The following is a 23,993-nucleotide window of genomic DNA, read 5'->3' as shown; positions in this document are numbered from 1 at the left end:
GATATTCCTTTTCAACACTAAGCGATAACGGAGTTGGTTGGAAGCAATGGCCTTGAACGGGCATAGAGCCAGCCTGGAAAGGCTGAGCCCTTGCGTACGGGCAGATACAACGGGAATGGAGGATGTGCAGGTGCACTGGCCAGGTTTGATTAGACAGGTAAGCCTGACTTCTTCAGAAAAACCCAAACCAAACCCAAGGGCACACCCTCACAAACCTGTTCCATCTCCATTACCTGAAGGTATAGACGGTGCTGCTGAAGCTGTTGCTGTGGCCACTGGTGGAGATGAACTGGTGTGTTTGCCTGGTGGGATGTGAAGCTCGTGTGTGGGATCATCAGTGACGGGGAGAAAACAGGTGATGGGGCTGGAGGTCGGACGGCGCTACATGTAATCGGTTGCATCTGTGTTGGGGTAGGCAAGATCTGCTGCTCTGCAACGAATCTGCCATGAGAGGAAAATAAGGTGTGAGAACCCAAGCCCAGACCCCCACACTGGAGCAGGCCCCGGGGAGCCCAAGTGTCGCAGGAATCAGACTGGAGCACGGTTTGTCAAAACACGCTGGCCGCAGATTTCCCTGTCCCTATCAAGCATGAGCTGGAACTGCAGAAAATTAAGGCTGTACATAGCCTCTACTACTTGATTAAATGTTTCAGGCTTTGCAAGAGCCAGAAAATGCTTAAAAAAATATTATTTTTCAAAGCATTCTAGTTATAGAATCATAGATTTGCCTAATTGGAAAAGACCTTTGAGATCGAGTCCAACCGTACCTGTCCACTACTAAACCATATATCCCTAAGCACTTCATCTACTCACCTTTTAAACACTGCCAGGGATGGGGACTGAATCACCTCTCTGGGAGAGCTGTGCCAGTGCCCAATAACCCTTTTGGTTAAGAAATTTTTCATAATGTCTACTCTGAACATCCCCTGGTGCAACTTGAGGCCATTCCCTCCTGTTCTATCACCTGTCGCTTGGAAGAAGTTCTCATCAAGTTCTTCATAGTTAAAAAATACTCATTACTTTTTCTTCTAACCAGCAGAGCTTTTGTTTCTTTTAAGACTGAGACTATGTTTGTGTGATCGCGTACGAGTTTTTTAAAATAATTTTCAGTGCCATAACATCTCCTGCTAAAACACTGCACGATCATAAGGGTCAACAAAGACTCACTTTCCTTGCTGCCTGCTGGCACTGTTCGGCGTGGACTGGCCACTGCTGTTGGCAGTGGGCATCATGGCTTGGATAGACTGATCCAACAGCATCCTGCGGTGGAAGAAAAACAGAGGATGGGCAGGGAAGGAAGAGAACCAAATTTTTGTGTCTAGAAGAAAATCCCTGAAAATCCTCTCTGAAAGCATCAAACCATCATTCTGAAAAAAGTGAATGAAATAGGATGCTTATTATCACCTTGTCTAACGCATTCGCAGAGGCGAGCTGAAACTTGCTAAATCTTTCATGTAAGAAATATGTTTTACAGATGGTGTGATCTCTACAGCTTGTTTCCTTACACAAGATTTGAAAATGGCTCAGTCTGGTAAGGCAGTGTCTGCAGAAACTTCCATGAAAGGTAGTTGAAGAGTTTGGGGCAGTTGCATATGTTTTATATGATGTTTCCAGCTTTGTACAAAAGGAAGAAAGGCTTTGCCACGGCACTTGTCCTGGCTGAATAAAAGACATCCTGGAGCTTCAGAGCGATAAGATGCAGGTTTGGGAAAGGCTGCCACTGCTATTTTTTCCTGTTTGCTGCCCCTGACAGCAGCAGATGTCCAAAGGTTATTGAGCTACATGGACAATCAATGGAAAAACAGAGGGAAAAAGATTTCGGGCCCCTGAGGGTACAGCAAGGTGTGCACAGCACCCTGCCTGCATGCACACCGGGCTCAACATCAACCCCTATCTCTGTAGGTGGGAACAGTCCTACACCCCTGCTGTGACACCCAGAGATCATCACCCTCGTGAGCCCAGATGTGCCTACCCTGCCCACCACCCACGTATTGCTGTTTTCCGTCACCACCGTCAGGATGGTCCCATCAGGGCTGCGTTCATACCTGAGGCTCCTATCCTGGCTGTAGTCAGACTGCGGTTGCCTCTCGCTGCTGTCAGTCGGCATCTGTGCAGTCACTGTAATGGGATGTGTTTGTGAAAACACCATGGGATTGTTGTAGAGGGGCACTGAAATGCTCGTCTGCCCTGGCAGACACGTTTGCTGGGCTTGGTTTCCTCTCGTTGAGTGTTGCTGCTGAACCTGGAATGAAGACACAGGTAACCATTTAAGTTTTAAACGCTCCCTCAAAGACTGCTAAAGTAACTGCTTCTAGTGTGTGGATGGGAAAAGGAGAAGGAACAGCAGGATATTCACCCTGAAGACAGCTGTAGGAACAGTGTATCCATTCAGGACAACCAACCTGTTCACATTTATTGCCCCTGCAGGGCAGGTGCTGGGATCCCCAGTGGCAGAGGCAGACGGTCTCTTGAGGACAGAGTAAGGTAAGGGCACACAAGGCTCAAAGAAGAGACCAGCTTAAGAAGGGAGGACGACGAGTGCAGACCTGAAGTCGCCAAGGAGTGTCACATCTTTCCTCTAAAGCTACTGCTTTTGATCCCTTTTGCTTTTGGAAACCTCAGTTCTTCCTCAAGGAAATGTGACTGTCTACATAGTGGATTTAGGTCTAGTGATGAACAACTGATTTTTCAAAGCTTCCTTTCAAGGCTTCTCAGGCAGAAGAAAATTAACGTTTTAAAATTAATGCCTACTTCCCCATGTTGCGAAGTCACAACTCTCACTGGCTACAAACAAGCATCATGTTGCAATGGCAAACAGAAGCGACTGAGAGCCCAAACCTCCCACTCAGTTCCTCTCTGGTCACCAGGACAGCTTCAGCGGTCCCCAGGGTGCGAGGCTTTTAGGTTACTTGGCTTTTATTTTTACCGTTGAATGACATCATCCACGACTGACACTCAACACAAATTTTGTAACATCAGCTATGGAGTAAAACCAACACAGAGGAGATGTGGGCAGAGGGACACAGCAGACAAGTATTGAAAAAGCCAGAAAAAGGCATGATAAAGACAATGAAGGAACCAGCGACCTGGGTGGCTGTGCCACAGGGGTCCCTGAGGAACTGGCGAGGTGATGGCAGGTGGGTGCCGCAGTAGCGCTTCGTGCCCATAAGGCCTTGTTGTGACTTCTTGGCTGTCGTCTGCCTGGGTGTCCCTGGTGGTGGCCTCCGGGGGCTCGGCTGCTGCACGTTGTTAAAGACAATGGGGATTGGCTGCTGCATCAGCATCTTTAAAGAAGAGAGACACACGAGTTTTTACCTATAGCAGCACTGTAGCAGCAACATCTCTAAATCCAGGGGCAAAATGAACCATGAGTAATAGAAAATCAAATGTTAGCTTGTACCCAAATATTTATTCAGAGTCACGACTCTTCCAGTTCCATTATGCCTCTCACATTTTGCAGGAATGGCACTGAGGATCCAGCCATAACAACCAGCCACTGAACCACTTTGGATCAGCTTGCCATTGTTTTTTCCTAAATAATGAAAATCACTGATACAATACTTAAGCAGATACCAATGACACTCATCTCTCAGGAGGCATTATTCCCACATCTGAGGCCAAACTACCAATTTATCCATAGGTCACTTCTAAATGCTTTTGCCACTGTCAATTTTGTTACCAATCTGTGTGCTGAAAGGAAAAGCAAACGGTTTGTGGGTGTGGGACCCCCGGGGGCAGTGGGTACCTGCAAGTTGGAGTCCTGCACTAGCTGGAGCTGCTCCTTGATGACGTGGAGCTCTTCCTGCTGTGTCTTGATGTCAGCTTGAAGTATGCGTGTCCTCTCCTCCAGCTGTTCTTTCAGCTGATGCATCATCCCCAGCTGGGTGGGAAAATGGTACACTGGCTGCAGAAAACAGAGAAAAAGACCACAGAGTAGGAACTGTCCTGCTACTCACATTCCTACTGATGCTGGTTTCAGAAAAACGACTGCTTTCCAGTTTTGGCCATAGAAAATAGGACGCTGACAAAACCCAGCAACTGGGTATCTAAGCAAAGTGCTACTGTACTTCCCGGGCAGCAGCACAACTGGCTCTCACTCGGTGCCTCATTCCAGATCTTGGTCTGTCAAATTTCTGCAAGATTCAGTGTCTCTGGATGGGACTCTCTTGTCCCATTAATCTGACACCCTGATGATTTCGGACCACTCGTGCTTTGTGGCAGACAGTGCATTAACCCTCGCCACACCTCCAGGCAGGGCTTTCAGCTGTGCTGCTGATTACATTTGCCAAATGCCAGGCCCACGTTTGGTTGTAATCCCACCCTGGAACCCATCCTTCACACCTGCGCTGGTCATCTTCAGGCCCCGTATTGTAGTCTGATGTTTATTACACTGACCACAAAACTCTGAGGATGGACCTCATAATTACAGTTTATGACTCCCACATTTTTCTTGGTGTTTTGTTTTTTTTTCTCTTTTTCTGGCCCAACTGAAACCTTACATGACATTTGCTTCCTCTGCCAGGGCAAGGAAATGCTTGGGCTGTTATCTCTGAAACTCTATCAGCCTGCTGTTATTTGCTAGCAACTCAAAGATGAGCCTTCAGCAGCCCCTAATGGTTTTGCCAAGTGTAAACCTTCTGCTAAGCTGTCTCCTTAGAGGCGTCCTGCCTCCTCTATGTCCCTGCTGAAAAAACCTGGTGCAATAAATTTGTTGCAGGTAAATCTCAGTAACAGCAACAGAAAGGGCACTGAAATCTTGCCCTCACACAGTGGGACCAGACAGCAAGGAGGTAAGAGCAGTGAACCAGAGCCACCAACTCTGCCCTGCTGACTGGCCATAGCAGGGAGTTTAACAAAAACAAACCACATACCATCACAGTGTGCTGAGAGGGGACTGCCGGCTGAGCCACGGGATGCTGAGGGAGGTGTTCACCAGGGGCTTGAGGAGTTGCTATGGCCTAGAAATGAAAACTTTGCCTTACTATAGGTCCATAGCACCTCTAGTGCAGAGCTGGTGCATTACCAGCTCATACCAGTGATGAACAAGTGCAGGGAATTAGAGAACCCCATGTGGAGATCTGAGAATGAGTCTGAAGTGAGAATTTAAAGCTTCTGTGTGTCCGCTGTGTGTCATCAGTGTCAGCATCCGTGTTTTTGGATAAAGGCCATTTCATGTGTACAAACTCCAAGAAAAGCGGGCTCATGGCATGAGAATGTATTTGTCCTGGATAAGCAAACTGAACCCCCAAGGAAGGCAGCAGAGGACCCTCTAGCAGCTCTCTGCTGGCTCTGCTGGGCAGCAGTGTTCCCTATAGCCCTGAGAAATCCCGTGCTCAGGCCCAGCACCCTCAGAGGTGAAGATCCAGCCTCTCTGAGGTTTGATAAAAGTCATTTCTTTATGGTATCAGAAAGGCTTTTGCTTGCAGGAACCACTGACCTGGGCACTTGCAGCTGACGCCAGTCGTAGGGCTGCCTTCTCCACCTGCGCCCCTGGCACTGGCGGCCGGGTGGGCGTGCTGGTGTCTGTGTGTCGCATGGATGATGTGGCTGGAAAAGAGATGGTTTAGTGTGATACAGCAGACCCTGATTAACCCTGAACTCCATGTACACGGATAAACAGTGACCCTAACGCTGCCAAAGTTGCTCCCCAGACTGCCCCTCCATGGTCCCTCTGGCTCTCCACCTGACTCTTCTGATGCTGACATCCCATTTCAGCCTTCCCTCCATGAGTGTCTCCAGATAAGCTTTCCCACTGTTCCCTTGGCATGTATTTCCAGAAAAGCCCCCGAGCCAGCTCCCAGCCACGGCCCCACACGAGCACTGTGGTCACAGAGGGATGCGGGGGAGCGCTTGAGGGAGCTGGCATGAAGGTACTAGCAAGGCGGGCAGCCTTCTGCAGGGGTTTATTATCATCAGCGACCAAACAACACCGTAATAAAAGTTTTGCCAGTGAGATTCGGGGATCAATCAAACTGTCTCAGCTTAGTGAGGCACCTCCTGTCCCCTAAGCCACCACAAACCTTAGGTGGTAGCAAATGGGGAGAAAGCTGCTCTCACACTGGCAGTGGGCTAAGGAGGATGAGGCAGCGCGTGGCCGCGGCTCTGATGCCATACCATAACTTGTTATGGCACAATACATCAGTCCTGGTGCTAAGCACCCCATTCCCCCCCGATTTGGTCACTTCCAGCCAAACCCCGCTGTTCTGGAGGCTGCCCCCCGGCCTGCTCCCTGCCCCCGTGCTCGGCTGCCCCGGACCGCGCTGGCACCTACATGCAGAGTCGGAGAGGGCGGTATGCGAGGAGCGTCGGGAGCTGTGAGATGACAGTGAGACTCCTTCCCGGCTGGCATCCTGGCTGCTGCCACACTGCCCCACGTCCAGAAAGCTGCTGTGGCTCTGGAGGGAGTGAAGCACAAGCGACCAACCATCAGCGGGAGAGGATGGTGCTAGAGGGGACCTACACCTCCCTGACCGCTTGTTCACAGAAAAAAATATCAGACTGGGTGTTTGAGGGCCAGCACAGCATCACCACACCCCCAAACCCTGGTGCAGTATTCGGTCTGCCCCTCAATGCTAACCCTAAAGCTTTCAGGTATCCCTGTGCAGAGAGGACCACACCTCTGGCTTCCCTGGATCTGGGGCAGTACCACACATTTCTGTCTGGGACACCCGTCAGATGGCAGTAAATAATGACGGGGGTGATGCACCACACATGGGGCAAACGCTGTGGGGATCTACAGCAAAAGGCTCCGTTGGGGGACAGGTACCGGGTGATGCTGAGAACTGCAACCCTACCTGCTGCTCCCTGGCAGCAGCTGCTCCCAGCTGGCTGTTCTGGTCAGGAACCTGGCAGCACATCCACAGTGGAGAACAGCTTAAGCTACTGAATATTAACAGGTTTGGAGCTGTCACATCAAAGTAACAGATGACACCTGGCTGATGGTTCATGGTGAACAGCCCATAACTGTTAGGTAATACGGAACTGTTTCATCTGCAGGGCATGGGTGACCACGATGGCTGTTCCACCACCGTTTCCATGCTTCTCAGGGAGCTCCCCAAATTCCCACTCTCCTTCAGGAGATCAAGCAATGAGAGTGATTGCTCTGCCTGTCCTTCAGCTGCCTTACACCAAAAGATGCAGCTTAACGTCTGCAGAAAAATATCTCAGCTACCATGTGGAAAGGGGTAAAAGACACAGAATTCTGCTGTGATGACAGAGAAGCGGCTGATTGCAAGATAGTTCTTGCTCAAGTGCAAAACATCTCAGCTGCCCCATACATCCCATAAATGGCTTCTATAAAATAATGTTTGAAGACCAATAAGGCTAATGGAATGATAATTAACACAACAATCCACTTGAAATTACTTTGATTATTGGTCTTGCATGTAAACTACTGAGAGGAGGAATTTTAAAGTAATTAAAATAACCTTGTTAATTGGGCAGGCGTGTTGGGATGCCAGCCTGATTCAAGCCATAGAAATTATTGCGCTGGTCACAATTCTATACTTGATATGATCCTGCCCAATAAACAGAGCTGAAATCTGGAATAAGTGTTTTCCCTTAATTTCCATCCTTTGAGTATCAGTGGCATTAACAAAACAGGTAACATGCCCTGTGCTTGGATCCTTTGTGCCTTACTAATGGTGAGAGGTACAGCAATTCAGCCCCCAGCTCCAGCTCTGCTTTTCTGCTTCTGAACTGCGGTGGTCTGACCTATCGTTTAAGTAATGGTCTTGAGGATAACAACCAGCAGAACAGCAGCAAAGCAACCACTGAATTTGAAGTTATATGCCTGAACAAAGAGCCATGCAGTGGAAAACTTCTCAGGGTCTGCCCGAGTCATAACCTAAGTGAAGGAGATGGGAGTAAAGGAGTAGAAGAACAAGGAACAGATATTTTCTTACAGTTGGTAAGTGATTACTCAGTTTGTTTAAGCACCTATTCATTCACCTGTGAAGGGACACGGTACCTTTAGAGAAGAGGATGCCAGTTCAATAGATGACTCTTCAAGGCCAAGATCTCGCCTCCTCTCAGCTCGAACTTCTGCATAACTGAAAAAAAAAAAAAAAAAAGTTCATTTTTTTCAATCTGGATATTGTTAACTGTATGGCAACTCTCCTACTGTACAGATCTCTAAGGAGTTTTCATGTTGAGTCACAAGCTTTGCACAGCACATACACACATTCTCTCTCATATAAAAGGTGCTTAGAGGAACATTATCATACAGCCTCACAACCTGTGAATAACTGCACCTGCTGAACATCCACAGAGTAGAAACGACAGGGCAGTGTCCCAGTCCCACTGCAGAGCCTGTGCGATTTGATTAATTGCCCTAATCATTCCAAGCACAAAGGCACTCCTTTGCAAATTTGGCCCTGGGTGTCTTCAAGCAAAACTATTCTAAAAGCAAAGTGCACTTGGTTACTAAGATAAAATAGGTGTCTTTGTCCTCAGGACAAGTTTCCTAAGAAAGCAGAGGCCTTTCTTGCATATCAGGCAGAAAAATGATCCTACAGGTTCTGTAAACTGCCATAGCAAATGCATATTAATTTTCTAACTTGCTGATGATCAACTGTCATTTTTTTTTTTTTGCATGTTGTATAGCAGCTCAGTGAGACCTAAGCCACTGCTGTGGGGAGGAGAAGGTCAGGTCCTCTGTTTCTGACGGCCACACAGCGCTATGCAGCACGTTACACCAGAGTTAACACCCGCACTCTGGTGGAAGCTCTGAACATAACTTGCTGCATTGTGAGGTGCAAGAATCCTCAGGAATGCCCCTCTAAGTGTGTATATTAGATTTCCTCACTATTTTTTCTCTTAAATAATAAAATATTTGCACTAAACAATGACACATGATTCACCCTTAGGATAAATTGGAGAGGATGTTTTAAAGACTCTCTGAGTGCTTATGAATCATGGGCACTGAAAGGTGCCAGAATTTAGGGTGCTGAAATGTTAATGGGCCATAAAGCTTGTGGGAGGTAAGAGACGTTGCTGAACTGAACTAATTTATATCACTGTAGACAATGAATTTTCCTGAAATCAAACTTGAAATTGTGTGTTTCAAGAATATATTCTAAACCTTAACTATATAACACAGAATTGAATTTCAAACTCTATTTAGGACTGTCCCTAGGTTTAAGAGGCACTGGAAGCAGAAAGAGTTCACGCATAATAAATTCAGAGGTTAAAGTGAAGCGAAATTCCCTGGATGGTAGAAACAAGGCAGTGCAAAAGCAGTCCCTCTGTCTAACATGTGCCTATGGTAACACTTGCCACATAGCTTTCTATCAGCACACCCAACGCTCATCACTTACACCTGTTTACTGGTGTAAGGTGTTCTCAGTCTGTTTCAGAATATCCCAGCTTACGAGTGTTTGTCCTTCCAGGTGTTTGACAAGAAAAAGAAGGACCAGAAAAAAAAATCACTAATAGATTCCTGACAGTAAAGACAGACGCAGTGAATGATGTGTATACTCAAGTTAATAGAGCAAACCAGTGTGTCATTTTTTTTTCCGAGCCTTTCATTAAATATATTCTCAGTCTTAACACAATCTTTTTCGAGATGACAGTGGTAATCAAGCAGATTCCCCTTCCAGAAGGTGCATATCGCAGAGCATCCCACGCACGCTCTGCCTTCCAGCACCAGTCTGGAACTGAGCACAAGCAGCTTCCCACTAGGGGGGGATCCTGGGCTGAATTTCAGGTGAGGAACAAGGCTGGTAGGACAGCAGCTAACTTCCAGTCATAAATATTTAAAGCTCTGATCAAAAGGATTTGTGGAAGATGTATGACCCCATTCATGCTCATAAAGCCATCTATTCTTAACAGCTTTCATTCTTCATATGGCCATGTCATCACTAGGGATAAAAGGCAAATGTAATACACTGCTAGACTTGGCCAACGGTGGCTTCCATACTTTTGGCCCCATTGCAAAAAAAGAGATTAATGAAAACATGTTATGCTCTTCCCCATGTTCCCTGTCATAATAGTTTTATAGAATCACATTGCATCTTAGTGTGACAATGTGCACAGCAAATATTTGGCTAACACAGAACTAGAAAAGATAATGGGTTGGCACATGGGACATACATTGTGAAGTGTTTGGTGCTTGCTCCTACCTAACTACCAGGTGTGTGCAAACAATGAACTCGGGTTTGGAATTCCACTGGTGGTAGGTGATATAGTAGTGTGTCTGCAGCCATATCCACTGCTGGCCTTTGGTCAGGAACCGGTAGTAACAGGACTTTCCTTTTCCAAACTGCATCACTGTTAAACAAAAAAAGAAAGCATTTATAGCAAACAGAAAATTCATGGTGCGAAAGCAATGAGAAAAACCACCTGGTCCCATACCCCTCTTGCAGTCTGCTGCTGCACAAAAATGGCTCTTGTGGCTTTATAAACATGACAGATGACACACAACCATCTACTGAGCTTTTATTTGGGTTCTTTTCTGCTACTGATTTTCAAGAGTGTGCATTCCTATTTTGAGGATTTTCCTATAATAACTGGCGTGACTGTACAACAGCTTCATTCTTACAACTTATTTGTGAGCTCCCCCGAAATAATCATATGTAACATTAATTAAACAAAGTATTTGCCTTGCAAAAGTACATGAGAATGCATTTCAAAGATTGGGGTATTGAAGTCAAGATCTTAGCACAAAACAATATGGTAGTGAAGTTTTAGCAGTTTAACTGAGAGTTTTCTTCCAAGAGATGACCTGAATACACCAGATTTGGAGCGTATTATCAGGGCATGCCCAGAAAAATCTCAAGTGGTGTAATACAGCTGGAACATAATGAGGGGAACTACATTAAATAATCACATTAATTGTTCTCAGACTGCTGGGAGTACAAAATGAAACATGCTCACTTAAAATACCCATAATTAATACAAAGTAAAATATAAATGTGGTTGAAGCAAACTATTTCACTTCACAGTAGGCAATATGCCTGCCTGGAATGGCCAACCTGATGAATGGGAACCTATGAAGCCACACTAATCCAGTATTTTTGCTCACCTGCACACCTCTACTTTGTTAAATATTAGGACGAACTTTTTCAGTGATCCCATTAACACTGATGTACTTTAGATGAAGCACTTAGCAAAGGTCTTCTGGCTAACACACCATGCTGGGGATCACTCAGCTCCTAGTCCTGGCAGAGAATTCCTGAAGCAACTTCCATAGTACCTTTGCAAGTGCCTTATTTTGTCATCGGGCACAGTAATATTAAAGTATCCTTTACTTCAGGTATGTTGTGCAAATACTCTTTTAATACGTAAGAGGCGATCCACGGCTAGCAAAGATGTAGAACCTAAGTCACTAAATAGATTCTCTGCTGAATGATCTGACCCCACTCTCAGTATAGTTTATGTCTATGTCAATGTCAAACTGCATGCACGTATTACCAGAAGGACACTGTCTGGTTAAGTAGCTCACTTCTGTCTGAACGGTCTTTTAAGCAAACAGCACTAAAAAGTACTGTTCTTGAAAGCAGTTAAAATATTCCTTTAAGATTCCCATCTTCACGCTGCTGTACTTGATATAATTTGCGTCTAGCCCCTTTCACAGCTTCCTTCATGCGCTCAGCCAGGAAACCGATTTCCCCACCACCTGTTTTGTACCAGTGCTTTGCCTTGACAGGGCAGAAAAGCCGGCAGGGAAGGGGAGTGGGGAAACTTGACATTCAGAGAAGTAATTCTCTATTCTCTACTAAGTCCTTTAGCATCTTATACATGGAAGTGGTAGAGGGTATGTGCTAGACATGGGGTGGGTTGCAACTCAGAGATGAAGCTCCAGTGTGCTGGCGGGCTGTGGAGTTTCCCGGTGTCCTTGCATTGTGCCGCTCTCCGTCTCAGAGCAATTACAGCATCCCCCTTTCTCCACTGTCTAAGGTGTCTTTGTTTCCTTTTGAGGAAACACTCTCCTTTCAAATGGAGAGAGCAGAGAGACAAACAGATACAGAGTTTGCCCAACAGGAAACCTGTAAATAATATTTCTCTGTAAAATATCTGATTACATAGATGCCTTTTACAAAGCGCATAGTTCCCTTTCATCACAGCGCTTGGCAATGCTAACCAGCTAGAGGACAGACCTAATTCTGGCTCAATACTTCAGTCTGAAGTGTGCGTAATAAAATGGAAAAATACAGACTCAGGGTTAAAAGATTCCACATGCTCATCTGGTAGGAAAAGCACACTGATTAACAGTGAACCACATCTTTCCTCACATCAGCTCCAGCCTTCATCAGGACATGGTGCCTCAGCAGCTGGCAGAAGTGTTCCTCTTGACCTGGCTCCTCCTGGGCTCTTGCAGGTCATAGTATTTCACCTCACATGAAGACAAACTTCATAAACAGTCTCTGGTGTCCACACATCAGCTTGAAGTGGACTTCTCTGCATTTCTGCTTTACTTTCACATTGACCAACAATGAGACACCTTCACTCACACAGAATCTGTATTCAGTACTTTTGGATTTCAAAAAGAGTCTGAATCTCCAGAAGCATTTTAATAGCAGTAAGCGAGGTTTACAACATCTAATTGCGCAGGCAGGCGATCCAAATGTTGCTTTTGAAAGGCATTTTGGTGAGCGGAGACTCCTGGCTGACTCTAGAGCCCAGGGGAACAGCAAGACCCCAGGAACTGTGACAACCAACAAAAATCCCGGGCTTTGGGGTTGCCCTCACAAACCAGGGGCAGAGGGCGTAAAGTTCTACCTTCCCATCTATTAATCTCGTTCCACTCTCAGACAACCTGTGCTCAACCAGGGTATCTGCCAGTTTGGGAAACCTGCACAAAGAGTTCCTGCTCTGAGTGAATTCTGCAGAGATTCAGCCTCTCAGGTAAGCATCAGCTATGACAGTCTGTCATGGAAAGAGAGAATTTCCTCACTCCCCAGATAAAGACGTTTTTTGCGATGACAGTAAAAGGTTTTGCACTAGCAACAAACAAGATGAAAGGCAGGCATGGAGCAGAAGGAGAGGAACTTACAGTGTTCATGGCACCTAGCAAGAAGCTCCAGGTCATCTGCGTGGTAGTAATCATACCCTGACGTTCCCAGAACCTCAAAGGGTAAATATCCTATAATAGGTGGAGCCCTAGAAGAGAAGCAAAGGGCAGGGAATGAGCACAAAACCTGACACTTTGACATCCTGGCAGATATGCGGTGATATTAGCAACCAAACCCATCTTTTATGTTCACTTGGCAGGAAGATCAGGAGTGGATTTTCATATACACAAAATGTACTTACATATACAAGGAAAAAAAAAGCGAGGGAGAGGTAAAAATTGAGAAAATGAAAAGGTGTGTGTTTACTGTTTCACAGCCTATTCATTACGTGGGTGTAGAGAAAGGCATGTACGTATGCAAGTGACTCAATTCATTAAGCACGCTTGTGAGACACACAGCTTGAGAAACGCTATGGCTGTTCGTGTGCATAATAACTTGGAGCTCGAGTAAAATTATCCAGTAGGTTGGATGTAAATGTCATCCGAGTAGTAATTGTAGAGGGAAGAGTAAGTGGGAAGCTTCAATGTGTGTCAATACCAGCTTAGGTAAAAGAAAGAGTGATTGTTCCCATGGAAAAGCTTAGGAAATTATAACCAGTAAAAAATGTTTCTATGCCAGTAGTAAAGATAAGAATAGGCATGGGACTGATTTTAGGGACTGTTATTTCTATGGCAGGCAGAGAAGGAATTGAGGAATTATTTAGATGGGCATTTTGCAATTATTTACCTGCCTATTCTGCTGTCAATTCTAGATTTTCCATTTTCTTGGCAAAATACAAGTTTTTTTAAGGTGTCATAACAACGCTGAACTTATGCACATTCTTCATAGGAGTCTGCTAGCTTATGATTATGAAAGAATACTGAAATGTGAGAGAGAAAAACACTATTTTTGCCCCTAGTCCCTACATCAACATGCCAGCTTCTGTCTCCTAGCACTCAAGTACATTCCTGCTCACACCAATTCAAGCACTGTACTTGGTGAGGCAGGACTTGTGTTAATTGGCTCCACCTATTTGTTTTGGCTGCTGGATATGCTGATAGAAAAAGGCTCACCTGCCAAGTTCAGCATGTTCCTCAGGAACAAGGCAGCAGTGCGTTAGCAAAATGGTTAACGATTCAAAACCAGGGCAGTCTGAAGGCGTCGCTGCCGATCAGACATGCCTCTCCTGCTGCCCTTCCCTTGGTGCGTCAAGTGACCCTCTTAAGGAAGGTGGATGCCATAAAATGGCCCAGAATACGAGCAAAAAAATTATTTACGTGTACGCACATTTGAGTTTGGATGGATCAATCCTGAGTTTTCTGGATAATAATGTGAGTTTTCCTGCCCTGGCGGCTCCACATCTGAGCATAGATGATTCAACTAAAGAGAGCCATGGTAGGTCTATAATCTCTCCCCTTCCCAGAACTGTGGGCAGTCTAACACAAAATGGGAAACGGGAGAAAGAAGCACAGCTGGTCAACAGCAGCCCCAGGAGGATCAAGGTCTTGGCAGGAGCTCCTGAACCCCAGTACAAGGGGTTGGGTGAAACAGGCAGTCCTCTACAATTCTGGATGGTAAATCTCTTGAAACACAGTAGTTTCTGCCGCAATAGAGCTTTATTTAGTCAAATAACTTCTCGTAGAGCACTGTGTTCCTTTTCCTCATGTGACCCAGATTTCTGTTAACGATGATAATATGTATATTTATTAAAGTGTCCTTCCTTGCTGTCTCTTTGGCAGAACGCACCAGCATCCCTCCTGTCTTTAACAATGTGCTATATTCAAGAAAATAATGCCTTTCAGATGCACATCAGATAAACATCTAAGCTGATCAGGAAAAGTATTTTGCTTTCCTTCCTTCTGCTAGAATTCTTTAAATGAAAAAGCAACCACAAAATGCTCCTCATCTGCCATTTGACAACGACCTGCCTTGCTTGGGGAACAATTTAAGTGTCTTGTTAACTTAAGTTCCAGCCTTGAGGCCTGCAACTTGCTGTGCAAACGGACATGCACAGTCTTCAGAGAGCCTTTCAATAAATGAAGAGAAAATAAGGAGAGGACTACAGTGAAGAAGAGACATAGGTCACTATCAAAGTTGACAGGTTTTCTTCCTCCACACATAATTACACGTAGACCCAGAACACAGACTTTTCCTAGTTTTCTAATGCTTATCCAGATATATGGAGTCCTTTCTACATTATCTATCTTTACTCCAATTTATGTTGCCGTCACGATAGCAAAGGTCCCGATTCCAAGTCATGGTGGGTACCCTCTGCCCCTGCTGACGGCACACCTCAGTGTCAGCTGCTGTGAGCTGACGCAAGGAAGCAAGAAACTGCAAAACACCCAACAATACTTCACAACGTTCTGCGGGTTGTACCGAAGAGACATTTAAATCGTGCATTAAATGAGACAACCCACACAATCCCATGTTCCTTCTTGGGTCTGGGTCTGGGCTCACTGCTCACATCAGGGCTGTCACAAGCTCTGCCTCAGCATCTGTATCAGCTTCACTTACTCTCAGTAACAATGGTTTCCTCCCTGGGGATATCAGTGGGACTGGAGCGGTTGCAAGCACCCGGCACATTTCTCTCTGAGTCATAACTCAGATTCATCAAAAGACTCTTTGATAGTTCTAAAGCAGCTCCTGCCTGCCTTGTTCCCAGGAGCTGCTGGCACCCAGCCCCTTGGAAAACCAGGTCACTTCGTCAAAGACAGTGAGACAAGGGGCTTAGGGCTCTTCTACGAATCGTAACATTAATCACCTGATTCTGAAAATGTGCATTATTGGCCAATTAAAGCCTACCAAAGTCACTCCAGCAAGATCTCAACAACATGAATAATAAGCCGACTGTCTCAAACCACACAGCATTAACTGCAGGGCTGTCACAGGGTCAGTGCCTCCATGCTTCAAGATATGATGTGCGAGAGACACATCTTGTTTACTGTATAAATGCAAGTTATTATTCAGTTATATTTGCTCTCTCTCTTTCTTGCTTTAACTGTACAGATGATATGTAGTTGTATTTCCTCCCAAATATTTTTTTCCTACAGTCCTATTTACTAGTCTTCTATTTCTAGTAATGATTACTTTTGCACAGCTTGCACAGGGAGGGATAATGGAAAGGGTAGGATTTTGCAATGTGCTTGCACATACATGTCAAATACATAGAAGTACATGTGAACAAAACCCTTCAGCTTCTTTTGAAGAAAATGAATCCTATATTAATCAGCTTAATAAAGTGCTTCCAGTCTGTTTCATTCACCAAGCTGAATCCCAGCCCACTGTACAGCACTGTCAAAACCAAATTTGCAATTAAATTATCTAATCCATTGCTTTTTCTTTTACTTTTATAAATTCTGTCATTTCTCAAGGTGCAAATCAAAAGTTTATTGACAGGGCAAAAGATGTAGAAGGATTCCTGGAAGCTGTAGCTGGAAAACAGAGACGCTAAACCCATCGAGGGAACAGGACCCACACTGCTCAATTTCAATGACTTAATACCTTGATGAAGCTAGACATTTTCTAGACATTTTCCCTACCATTTTATGTTTTTTTACCTGCCTAAAATATGGAAAAGAGCAAAGCATAATAAGTAAGATCGTAAGTGTTGTTACTTAGTTGCATTTAATTAGAGCTATTCTACTTGGGATTTCAGGCAACAGCTACACAAAGTTTTGTATTTTTAAACTACAGTTTGCTTATTCTTCAGGGACTAAAACCCAATATCTTACCTGTGGTCCAAGAATAAAAACTTCCATTCCAAACTATGCCTCGATGTGAATTCTTCACACGGCTCTTCAACATTGCAGAGCTCCTGCAAAACAGTTATCGCATTCAGACATTTAATTCTAGGAAATGACAAAAGGAGCCCTCTATCAAGACCAACGATGCACATAAAAAGCTAGCAAAACAGAGTTCTTTTAAAGCCCTTGACTTATGTTCTTCTAAGGAAAGTATAAGCCTCATTTAATAGATGCATGAACTGATGAAAAGCGCCTAAATAATTTACCCTGGGCTGAATTCCAGAGCTAGGATAAATAGTCCAAGGGCCTCATCTTGCAGTCTGCAGAAAAAAACTCCCCCGCTGTTTGTAAATACAAACGATGACAGCACCAGGTCCAGCCTCAAACTGAGCTGACTAACGCTCTCTTGAGCAAGAAGCACCTGTGGTTGTTATCCCTGTCATCACTGCACTGTGCCACAGGACACTTACAGACCAGCAGAAACTACATGAAACATAGTGTTCGTGATGTTTCAGGATGCGGGTGGCTGTCTTAGGAGTGAGCAGTGGGATGTATTTCTTTAAAGGCTGCAATTTTTCAAGCAGTTTGGCCGGTCACCTTGTATTGTTGTTTCCTGGGCTGACGGCTCTGAGATACCTCGTATCATGCGACCACTTCTTCACAAATGCAATACCTGCTTTAGGTCTCATAATTCCAAAACCGCATACTTATGCTGTCTTCCGCTCCCAATCACAGTAGTGTCCTCTCGTTTACCAACCCCCTACCTTTTAGACACCGAACATGGTGTCTAAAAGGCTGCTGCAACACACCTCCCCTCGCAGCAGCCAAGCATGTAACTCATGGCACCAGCAGCAGCTCTGCCGCTGGGCACCGGCCAACCCCCACATGGAAGGGAAGATGCAGTCGCAGTGCTCTCACCTTTAAGAACTGCGGTGTGACAAGACGAACAGTTGCTACGAGGCAAATCTGCTCCTCCGTGGCTGACCTGAAAGCTCGTGCAATAGCTGACTCAAAGCCATTACAGGAGGGTGTAGGCACTAGACACAACCAGACAATTTATTTAAGAAGAAAAGGAAAGAGAGCTTTCTTTTCATGTTAAGGCAGGTACAATGACTGACGAAACCCAAGCAACAGACTCCTCCTACCCAAAAGGCAATGCCACGCTGATATATACTGGTGTTATTTAAAGCACGACCCTTTAGGCTCCAAGTTACAGAGTTATAGCCACCCATCCCTGGCTTGAAGGAAGCTCCATAAAACAGCTCTGAGCAGCTCACAGTGTGCAGCTACAGGTTCCTTCCCAGCCTAACATTTGCAAGATTCGATATTTTACGGGTTTCTCAAACAATTTAATCTTTAATTGTCATTTGATTGCCACACATGAAACAGAACAGCGTATTTTACTGTTTATTTGAATAAGTAGACTGCTTTCCTGTTGGCAGTGGATCAAATGGAGGTAGGACCAGTCTGGTATCACCTCTTTAAAGAACAGTATGCGGAAGAGCTCACTTTTCTGACCAACAGCCTCCCCACACTTTCATATGAAACCAACACATCCACAGCTCATTCCATCCCTGCCTATTATGGGGCACTTTCAGCTGAAAAAAAAGGCCTTTAGGAGGCTACGGATCAACACATAATTTAAAACAGAGAGAGAGAGCTAAAGGTAGGTTGGAGCAGTAACTTACCATGAGTAAAGTACTTAAAATCCACTACAAATTTCACATACTCATACATCAGGGGTTCATTTGGATCTAAGCTGCCTCTTGCTAAATGACAGCAAAATTCTATTTGTTTTTCTGCTGAAATGAGAGAAACAGAGGGAGACAAACAGAACATTACTAGAAGTCTGCACTTCAGCACACTCCATATGGCAAATCTATCCAGGTGTTGATACCAACCCTGCTGCTGTGGTATCTGAGCACACCCTGCTGTGGCGCTCTTAATATAAATAAGTAAATATATAACTACTAGAAGCAATGATCAGCTGGTTCTGCTTAAGGTAATGTATTCTCACCCTTTCTCCCATGGCTTTACAGCCATTCTGCTACGCTGGGCACGAAGCCCTGGCAATATCTGTCAGTGGTCTTTTCCCCTGACTTAATGTGTGCATCATTTCATGCAAAGCTGTTAAGTGATATTGCAGTGCTCTGCTCTGGCACTGCTCAGGAGGACCCAGATCCAAAGGGCACTGAAGTCACCCTAAGTCTTTCCATTAGCGCAGAAGGGCACCGTGCCACAGTTTTATTCAATTTTCTGCCAGAGCTGTGAACTCCATGGATTATATCACGTAGTCTTCAGATGGAGGGAAGCAAACCCTAGGGCAGAGCACCAGCACGAGGGCTGGCCGTTCCCCACGGACGCTTACAGGGCGGCAGAGAGGGGAGGCAAGCGTTGCTCGGCCATGGCAATCCCACTGGGAAAGGTGGCTCCCAACACAGGCCTGGGGAAATGGGGCTGTTTGCTAGGAAGACACTGCTGCCCTCTCTGCTACTGGGGACGTTTTCTTGGGGAAAGGGACATTTTGGGAGTGGGAATGCAGTCAGCAATAGAGATCCAGATGGACTGTTCAGACAGGAAAGTTGTTGCTTAAATTACATGTAGGGTTTCTCAGGTGTCATGAGACATGCAATCTTCCTAAGGAACAAAGACTCTGCCAAAACCCTTGAGGATTTCTCCTTCCCTTTTTCGTCCCCCAAAGCCCCTCACTCCTTCCACAGGCCCAGCCCGGCATCCTGCCCTGGGAAAAATACCAAATGGAGGCAACTTCACTGTCCTATGATGCAAAGCAGACAGTAAGACAAAGACTGTCCAATCCAAACACCAAGTACTAGGATCACGTAGGAACAATACATGACGTGCTGCGTTAAAACCCAGAAATTTTAACTGCGGCAAAACAGAATTGGCAGGCAAGAGAATTAAATAGCTGGAGAGCCCTGTGCAGGTTCCCCTGGGAGCTGTTTGCCTTTGGCAAATTTCCCTGACTGACAGACAAGAGTAGAGCTTACCGTTTAGAAAATCAGCTGCAATAGGATCTGTCATGAGCACATGTGGAGAAAGGAGCTTGTACACCTCACTCTGCTCCCGCTCAGGCAGGAAGTTTAATATATTTTGGTCCACCAAATCTGACTGATACAAAAGAATGCTTTGTCATGTTCAACAGTACAGTCTGACACAACCACACGCCTTTTTACCCCCACCGCAGAGCACAGGTGCTGATGGTCTACGCAGATCCTTAACACAAGGAAGCACAGTCAATCTGGAGATGATCTAGAGCAGAATATATGTTATTTTACCCCAGGGTTGCTACCTGTTTGCAAAAGGCTAAATGGGTCCCAGAGGCTGCCCTATGGTTCAGCCAGATGCATGCTGGAGAAGAAACCCTGGTACCACAGGAATACAACATGATGAGAATTATCATATCAAAATGAAAACTGAAAACGTTTCCCTTTAGAAGCAAGAGACAGAAGTGGGAGAACTCCTCCTTACAGCCTCCATTTGTGTTCTAGTCTGAACATCTGGCAAAATCAGCTTGACGTGCAAGTGCTTCCGTGCTGATGAACCCATACATCCTGACTAAAAGGGTTCTACCAAAATGTCAGCACGTATTTGACTCTTTGCACATCAGGACATTCAGCCAGGTTAACCGTGTGCTCGAATTTGCTCTCCTATAGCATCATCGGTGTCTTATGCTTGGTACAAGACAAAAATAAAAAATGCTTTTGAGGGACCAGCAGAAACTTCTGCAGCCAACAGCTAACTGATTTCTAGAAATTCTCCCAGAAAATGCTAAAAGCCACATACTTGTTACTAAAGACCATGGGCTCAAAGCAGAAAAACCCGATGGCATTAGAAGAGCATAGATTCAGTCCTGAAATAATCTTTATATTATCTGTGAAGAGCTTCAGCACGTGTTGATTTCACCAGCGTGAGATTTTTCCATATCCCTGGTGGGATAAACACCACCCAGACCCTGTTTCAGACGTGAAGCCAAGTGGTGAGCTATGGATACAATGATTTTGGATAGCGTTTTTTTGCAGCTAACCTGCAGACTCTGAGAGAGGATTCATTATTCACAGGAGCTTGAGAAACTCTCTTTGTTGGTCTATCCTCCACCCTCTGCCTCTTCGGTTGAACAAAACCAAGCTTCAGTGCTGCAGTGACGGGGCTGTGTTAGGGCAGGGGAATGATTCTTCAACACATTGTGTTGTCAGAACTTACCGGTAAGTGTCCAAGCAGAGATGAGACACTATCAGAAACATAAATAATAATTCCATCGGTGGTAAGAGCAATGAGAAAGCCATCCAGTGCCTAGTGATAAGACAGGCAAAAAGAAAAAAAAAATAGAAAGAATTATGCAAGGGAACAATTTAAAATATAATAGGCTCGTTTATTCCTTGGTGATGCTTCTAACGGCCTAAACTGAACATAAATCAATTATGGAAATGATAGCCCAATGTGGAAAAATAAAAACTGCACAAGATGTCTAATTCAAAATTCTTCTAACATTCTTATTTGCTCATTAATATTAAATTGACTTGTGTTTCTCATCCAGCAAGTATTTATTTAACATGAAGCAAGACAGTGGTGGTTAAAATTTCTACACCCACACAATCCTGGTGACTTCAGTCACTTCATTACGTGTTCTGGATTACACCATAGTTAACCAATTTGGTGCGTAAAGAGGTGTTAGATATCATCATGGCAAACCAGCATTTTCAATGGATGGATGGATGAATGGATGGATGGATACGCAGAGACAGAAAAATTATACAGTGCTGTATTTTTAGCAGTTTATGGATGATATGGACAAGATATAAAGCCTTATTTATTTTACTTAAAGCACTCATTTGTTAGGCTAGTGACAACAATTTTCAAGTCTGTTTTTTTCCCCCCTTTCTTATTCATAATGGTTCTGTCCCAGAGTTGAAGTTCTCTGTTTCTTTTGCGTTACTGCATGTGCTCTCCTTTTGAGGGCTCTCCCTTTTCCCCACAACATCTTCTTGTACCATTGACCCAGTGACTGTCTTTATTCTTCTCTAAGACTTATCAGGGTCTGGAAGGTTTAATCTCTGGTCAGTAGTGCACACAAAGGCAACTCTTCCAAGGACACCGTGAGGCTGCTCTGCAGCTTAGCTACAGGGAGCCAAAGATACAGCATTCATCACCTTTCCCCACAGCCAGTTATTCCTCACCTCAGTATCATACTGGCTTTGCTGGAATTAAGCTTTCTCCAGAAAAAAAAAACATTGATTTTTAAGTAAAGTGGTCAACAGTCTAACATAGTCCAGCAAGCCAACAGTTATCAAAGGGCTCTCTCCCCCTGGCACTTCTAAGGGGGAGAATTGTTTTGATTCAGCTGGAACAAACCAGCTTGTTTGGTGAGAGAAATTCCCAGAAAGAATGAACAGACTTTTCCAGGGAGGTGAGTCATGACATCCTGATGAAAAGGAATAACTAAGACACTGCAGCACCTCCCAGCTCAGCCCAGCCCAGCATCCACCCTTATTTTGGTGAGGCAAAGGGCTGCCCACGCAGGGTAGGAGAAGTCCTTGCCAGCGGAGCATGCAGCACAAACCCAGAGCCGCAGGAAAAATGTTGGCTGGTGGTGTGTTTTCTAGATCAGCTCAGCATTTTAGAGGTGAGAGTATCAGAGCTGCTCTCCTGAATGCACTTAAAGACAATTCAAGCAAAAGATACAGCATTCACATCACAACCACAACACCGCACACTCAGCAGCTGCAAAGGCAGCAAAGTAAATGCTGCCTGGCTAATGGGATGTGAGAGGAAGAGAGCTGCTCTGCTTTTTTTCAGGTCCTTTTAAGTTTTTGCTAAAAACGCTAGCTCTAGCAGCTCTTCTGAAAAGGACAATTCTCTTTTTTTTCTCACAATTATAATTCTGTGTCTGCAAAGCGTTTAGCACAACACTAGTGTCTGTCAGGTTTGTATTACATATGTCAGCAGAGTAGAAATCATTAACATTGCGACCGACAGGTGAAAAGGAACTACATATCTCTGAACTACTCCACTGATCTGATTACTCTTCACTAATCTATCCAGCTTTAATTTCTTCTTACCTCTAACATCAACTGGGTGAACTCCTCGTTGCTAAGAAATGAAGGCTTCCAGTCTTGTCTAATCTCACAGGCTTCTGTCTGTGCTGTGATTTCTTAAAGAGAAAACATCAAAAAAGCAACATGACTCATGCTAGTTGGGTTTTTTTTTTTTTTTTTCATTTTCAAGTAACACTAGATTTCTTTTAAGAGGCTTTCAGGGGAATCAGCCTCAGATCATTCTCCACACAAAGCCTTCTTGTACACAACAGACATTTTCAATGCTATCATGATATAAATGTATTAGAAATCAAGAAAAGGAAGAGAGACATTTTGTGTGCTCTGAAGAAAATCTTCAAAAATTAAGGTCAGTGGGCAAAGCTGAGCATCACCGTGAGCAGAGGGCATCTATGACCCTGGAGTGATTTCAGGATGGCTCACGGGAGTGCCCAGGCAGCAGGACAGGCTCCATCCAGCCATCTCCTAGCCCAGGGGACCTGGGAACAGGGTACAGAACCCCCTTTGCCCTGGCTTTTGCACTACATGCTGTTCCTCAGCTCTTCCTCCCTCATGCTCTGTTCAAGAGTGTACAAAGCACGCAAGGGCACGTGGAAACCAGTGAGGGAAATGGAGCAATGTCACTGCATTAAAAAGCACACAGCACTGCATCTTTCCAAGTATGTCTACATTTAGCTGGTCAGCACCGTATCCAAACCCAGACTGTTTCCTGAGGCCAATCGCTGTGTCTTATTCTGCCTCTCACTCAGGGTCAGGTCCCTCTGGAGGTCTAAGATGCTTGGGAAAGCCGGTTTCATCTTCTAAGTGGAAGCTGGCTGCTGGGCAGATGCAGAGCCAGTGCCGTCTACAGGAGAAGGCCAGGACCCTTCAGTACCTTTCTGTTTCTGTAAGAAGTCGATGGTCCTCTGCAGTATTGTGGACTTGTCCATCTTGAGAGGGTGGCCGTGGCCCTGCAGCATCGTGCAAAGCTCTTTAATAAGGACATTGAACTGGTCTCTCCTCTTCTTTTCAGATTTGTTGCGTGATGCCCTGGGTGATAGAAACATAAATGCTGCTAAACAAAAGGAAGGATCTACAGCTCAACCCAGGGAGAGGTAAATGTCCCTGCCTCCGCAAAATACTTTAAATACAAGAATCTAAACTCTGCTGGGACTGCTCATTTGTTTGCAATTAGGCTCAGGCAT

At 45.0% G+C, this 23,993-nt stretch overlaps 1 protein-coding gene across 8 annotated transcripts in view; it reads right to left on the bottom strand.

Moving 5' to 3' along the window:
- Positions 1-23,993, bottom strand: part of PASD1 (PAS domain containing repressor 1) — a 106,789-nt gene that overhangs the window by 7,691 nt on the left and 75,105 nt on the right. For 5 of the 8 annotated variants that reach the window (XM_054075349.1, XM_054075353.1, XM_054075350.1 and 2 more), the window contains exons 4-21: positions 23,684-23,838; positions 22,816-22,907; positions 20,960-21,049; positions 19,747-19,867; positions 18,427-18,540; positions 17,657-17,775; positions 16,727-16,809; positions 12,995-13,101; positions 10,122-10,269; positions 7,970-8,051; positions 6,272-6,395; positions 5,438-5,547; positions 4,872-4,958; positions 3,746-3,904; positions 3,087-3,284; positions 2,046-2,242; positions 1,168-1,260; positions 234-441 (exon numbers count right to left, since the gene is read on the bottom strand). In XM_054075349.1, coding sequence (XP_053931324.1) covers positions 234-441; positions 1,168-1,260; positions 2,046-2,242; positions 3,087-3,284; positions 3,746-3,904; positions 4,872-4,958; positions 5,438-5,547; positions 6,272-6,395; positions 7,970-8,051; positions 10,122-10,269; positions 12,995-13,101; positions 16,727-16,809; positions 17,657-17,775; positions 18,427-18,540; positions 19,747-19,867; positions 20,960-21,049; positions 22,816-22,907; positions 23,684-23,838 — 2,287 coding nt within the window. Of the gene's footprint in view, positions 1-233; positions 442-1,167; positions 1,261-2,045; positions 2,243-3,086; positions 3,285-3,745; positions 3,905-4,871; positions 4,959-5,437; positions 5,548-6,271; positions 6,396-7,969; positions 8,052-10,121; positions 10,270-12,994; positions 13,102-16,726; positions 16,810-17,656; positions 17,776-18,426; positions 18,541-19,746; positions 19,868-20,959; positions 21,050-22,815; positions 22,908-23,683; positions 23,839-23,993 lie in introns of those variants that run through there. The other 3 variants (XM_054075354.1, XM_054075355.1, XM_054075356.1) reach the window with 3 other exon arrangements.

This window comes from Cuculus canorus, chromosome 10 (genome assembly GCF_017976375.1).
Source record: "Cuculus canorus isolate bCucCan1 chromosome 10, bCucCan1.pri, whole genome shotgun sequence".
NCBI classification, from domain to species: Eukaryota; Metazoa; Chordata; class Aves; order Cuculiformes; family Cuculidae; genus Cuculus; species Cuculus canorus.
Note: the sequence above shows the minus strand (reverse complement) of the source record. Positions and strands in the feature narration are given on the sequence as shown.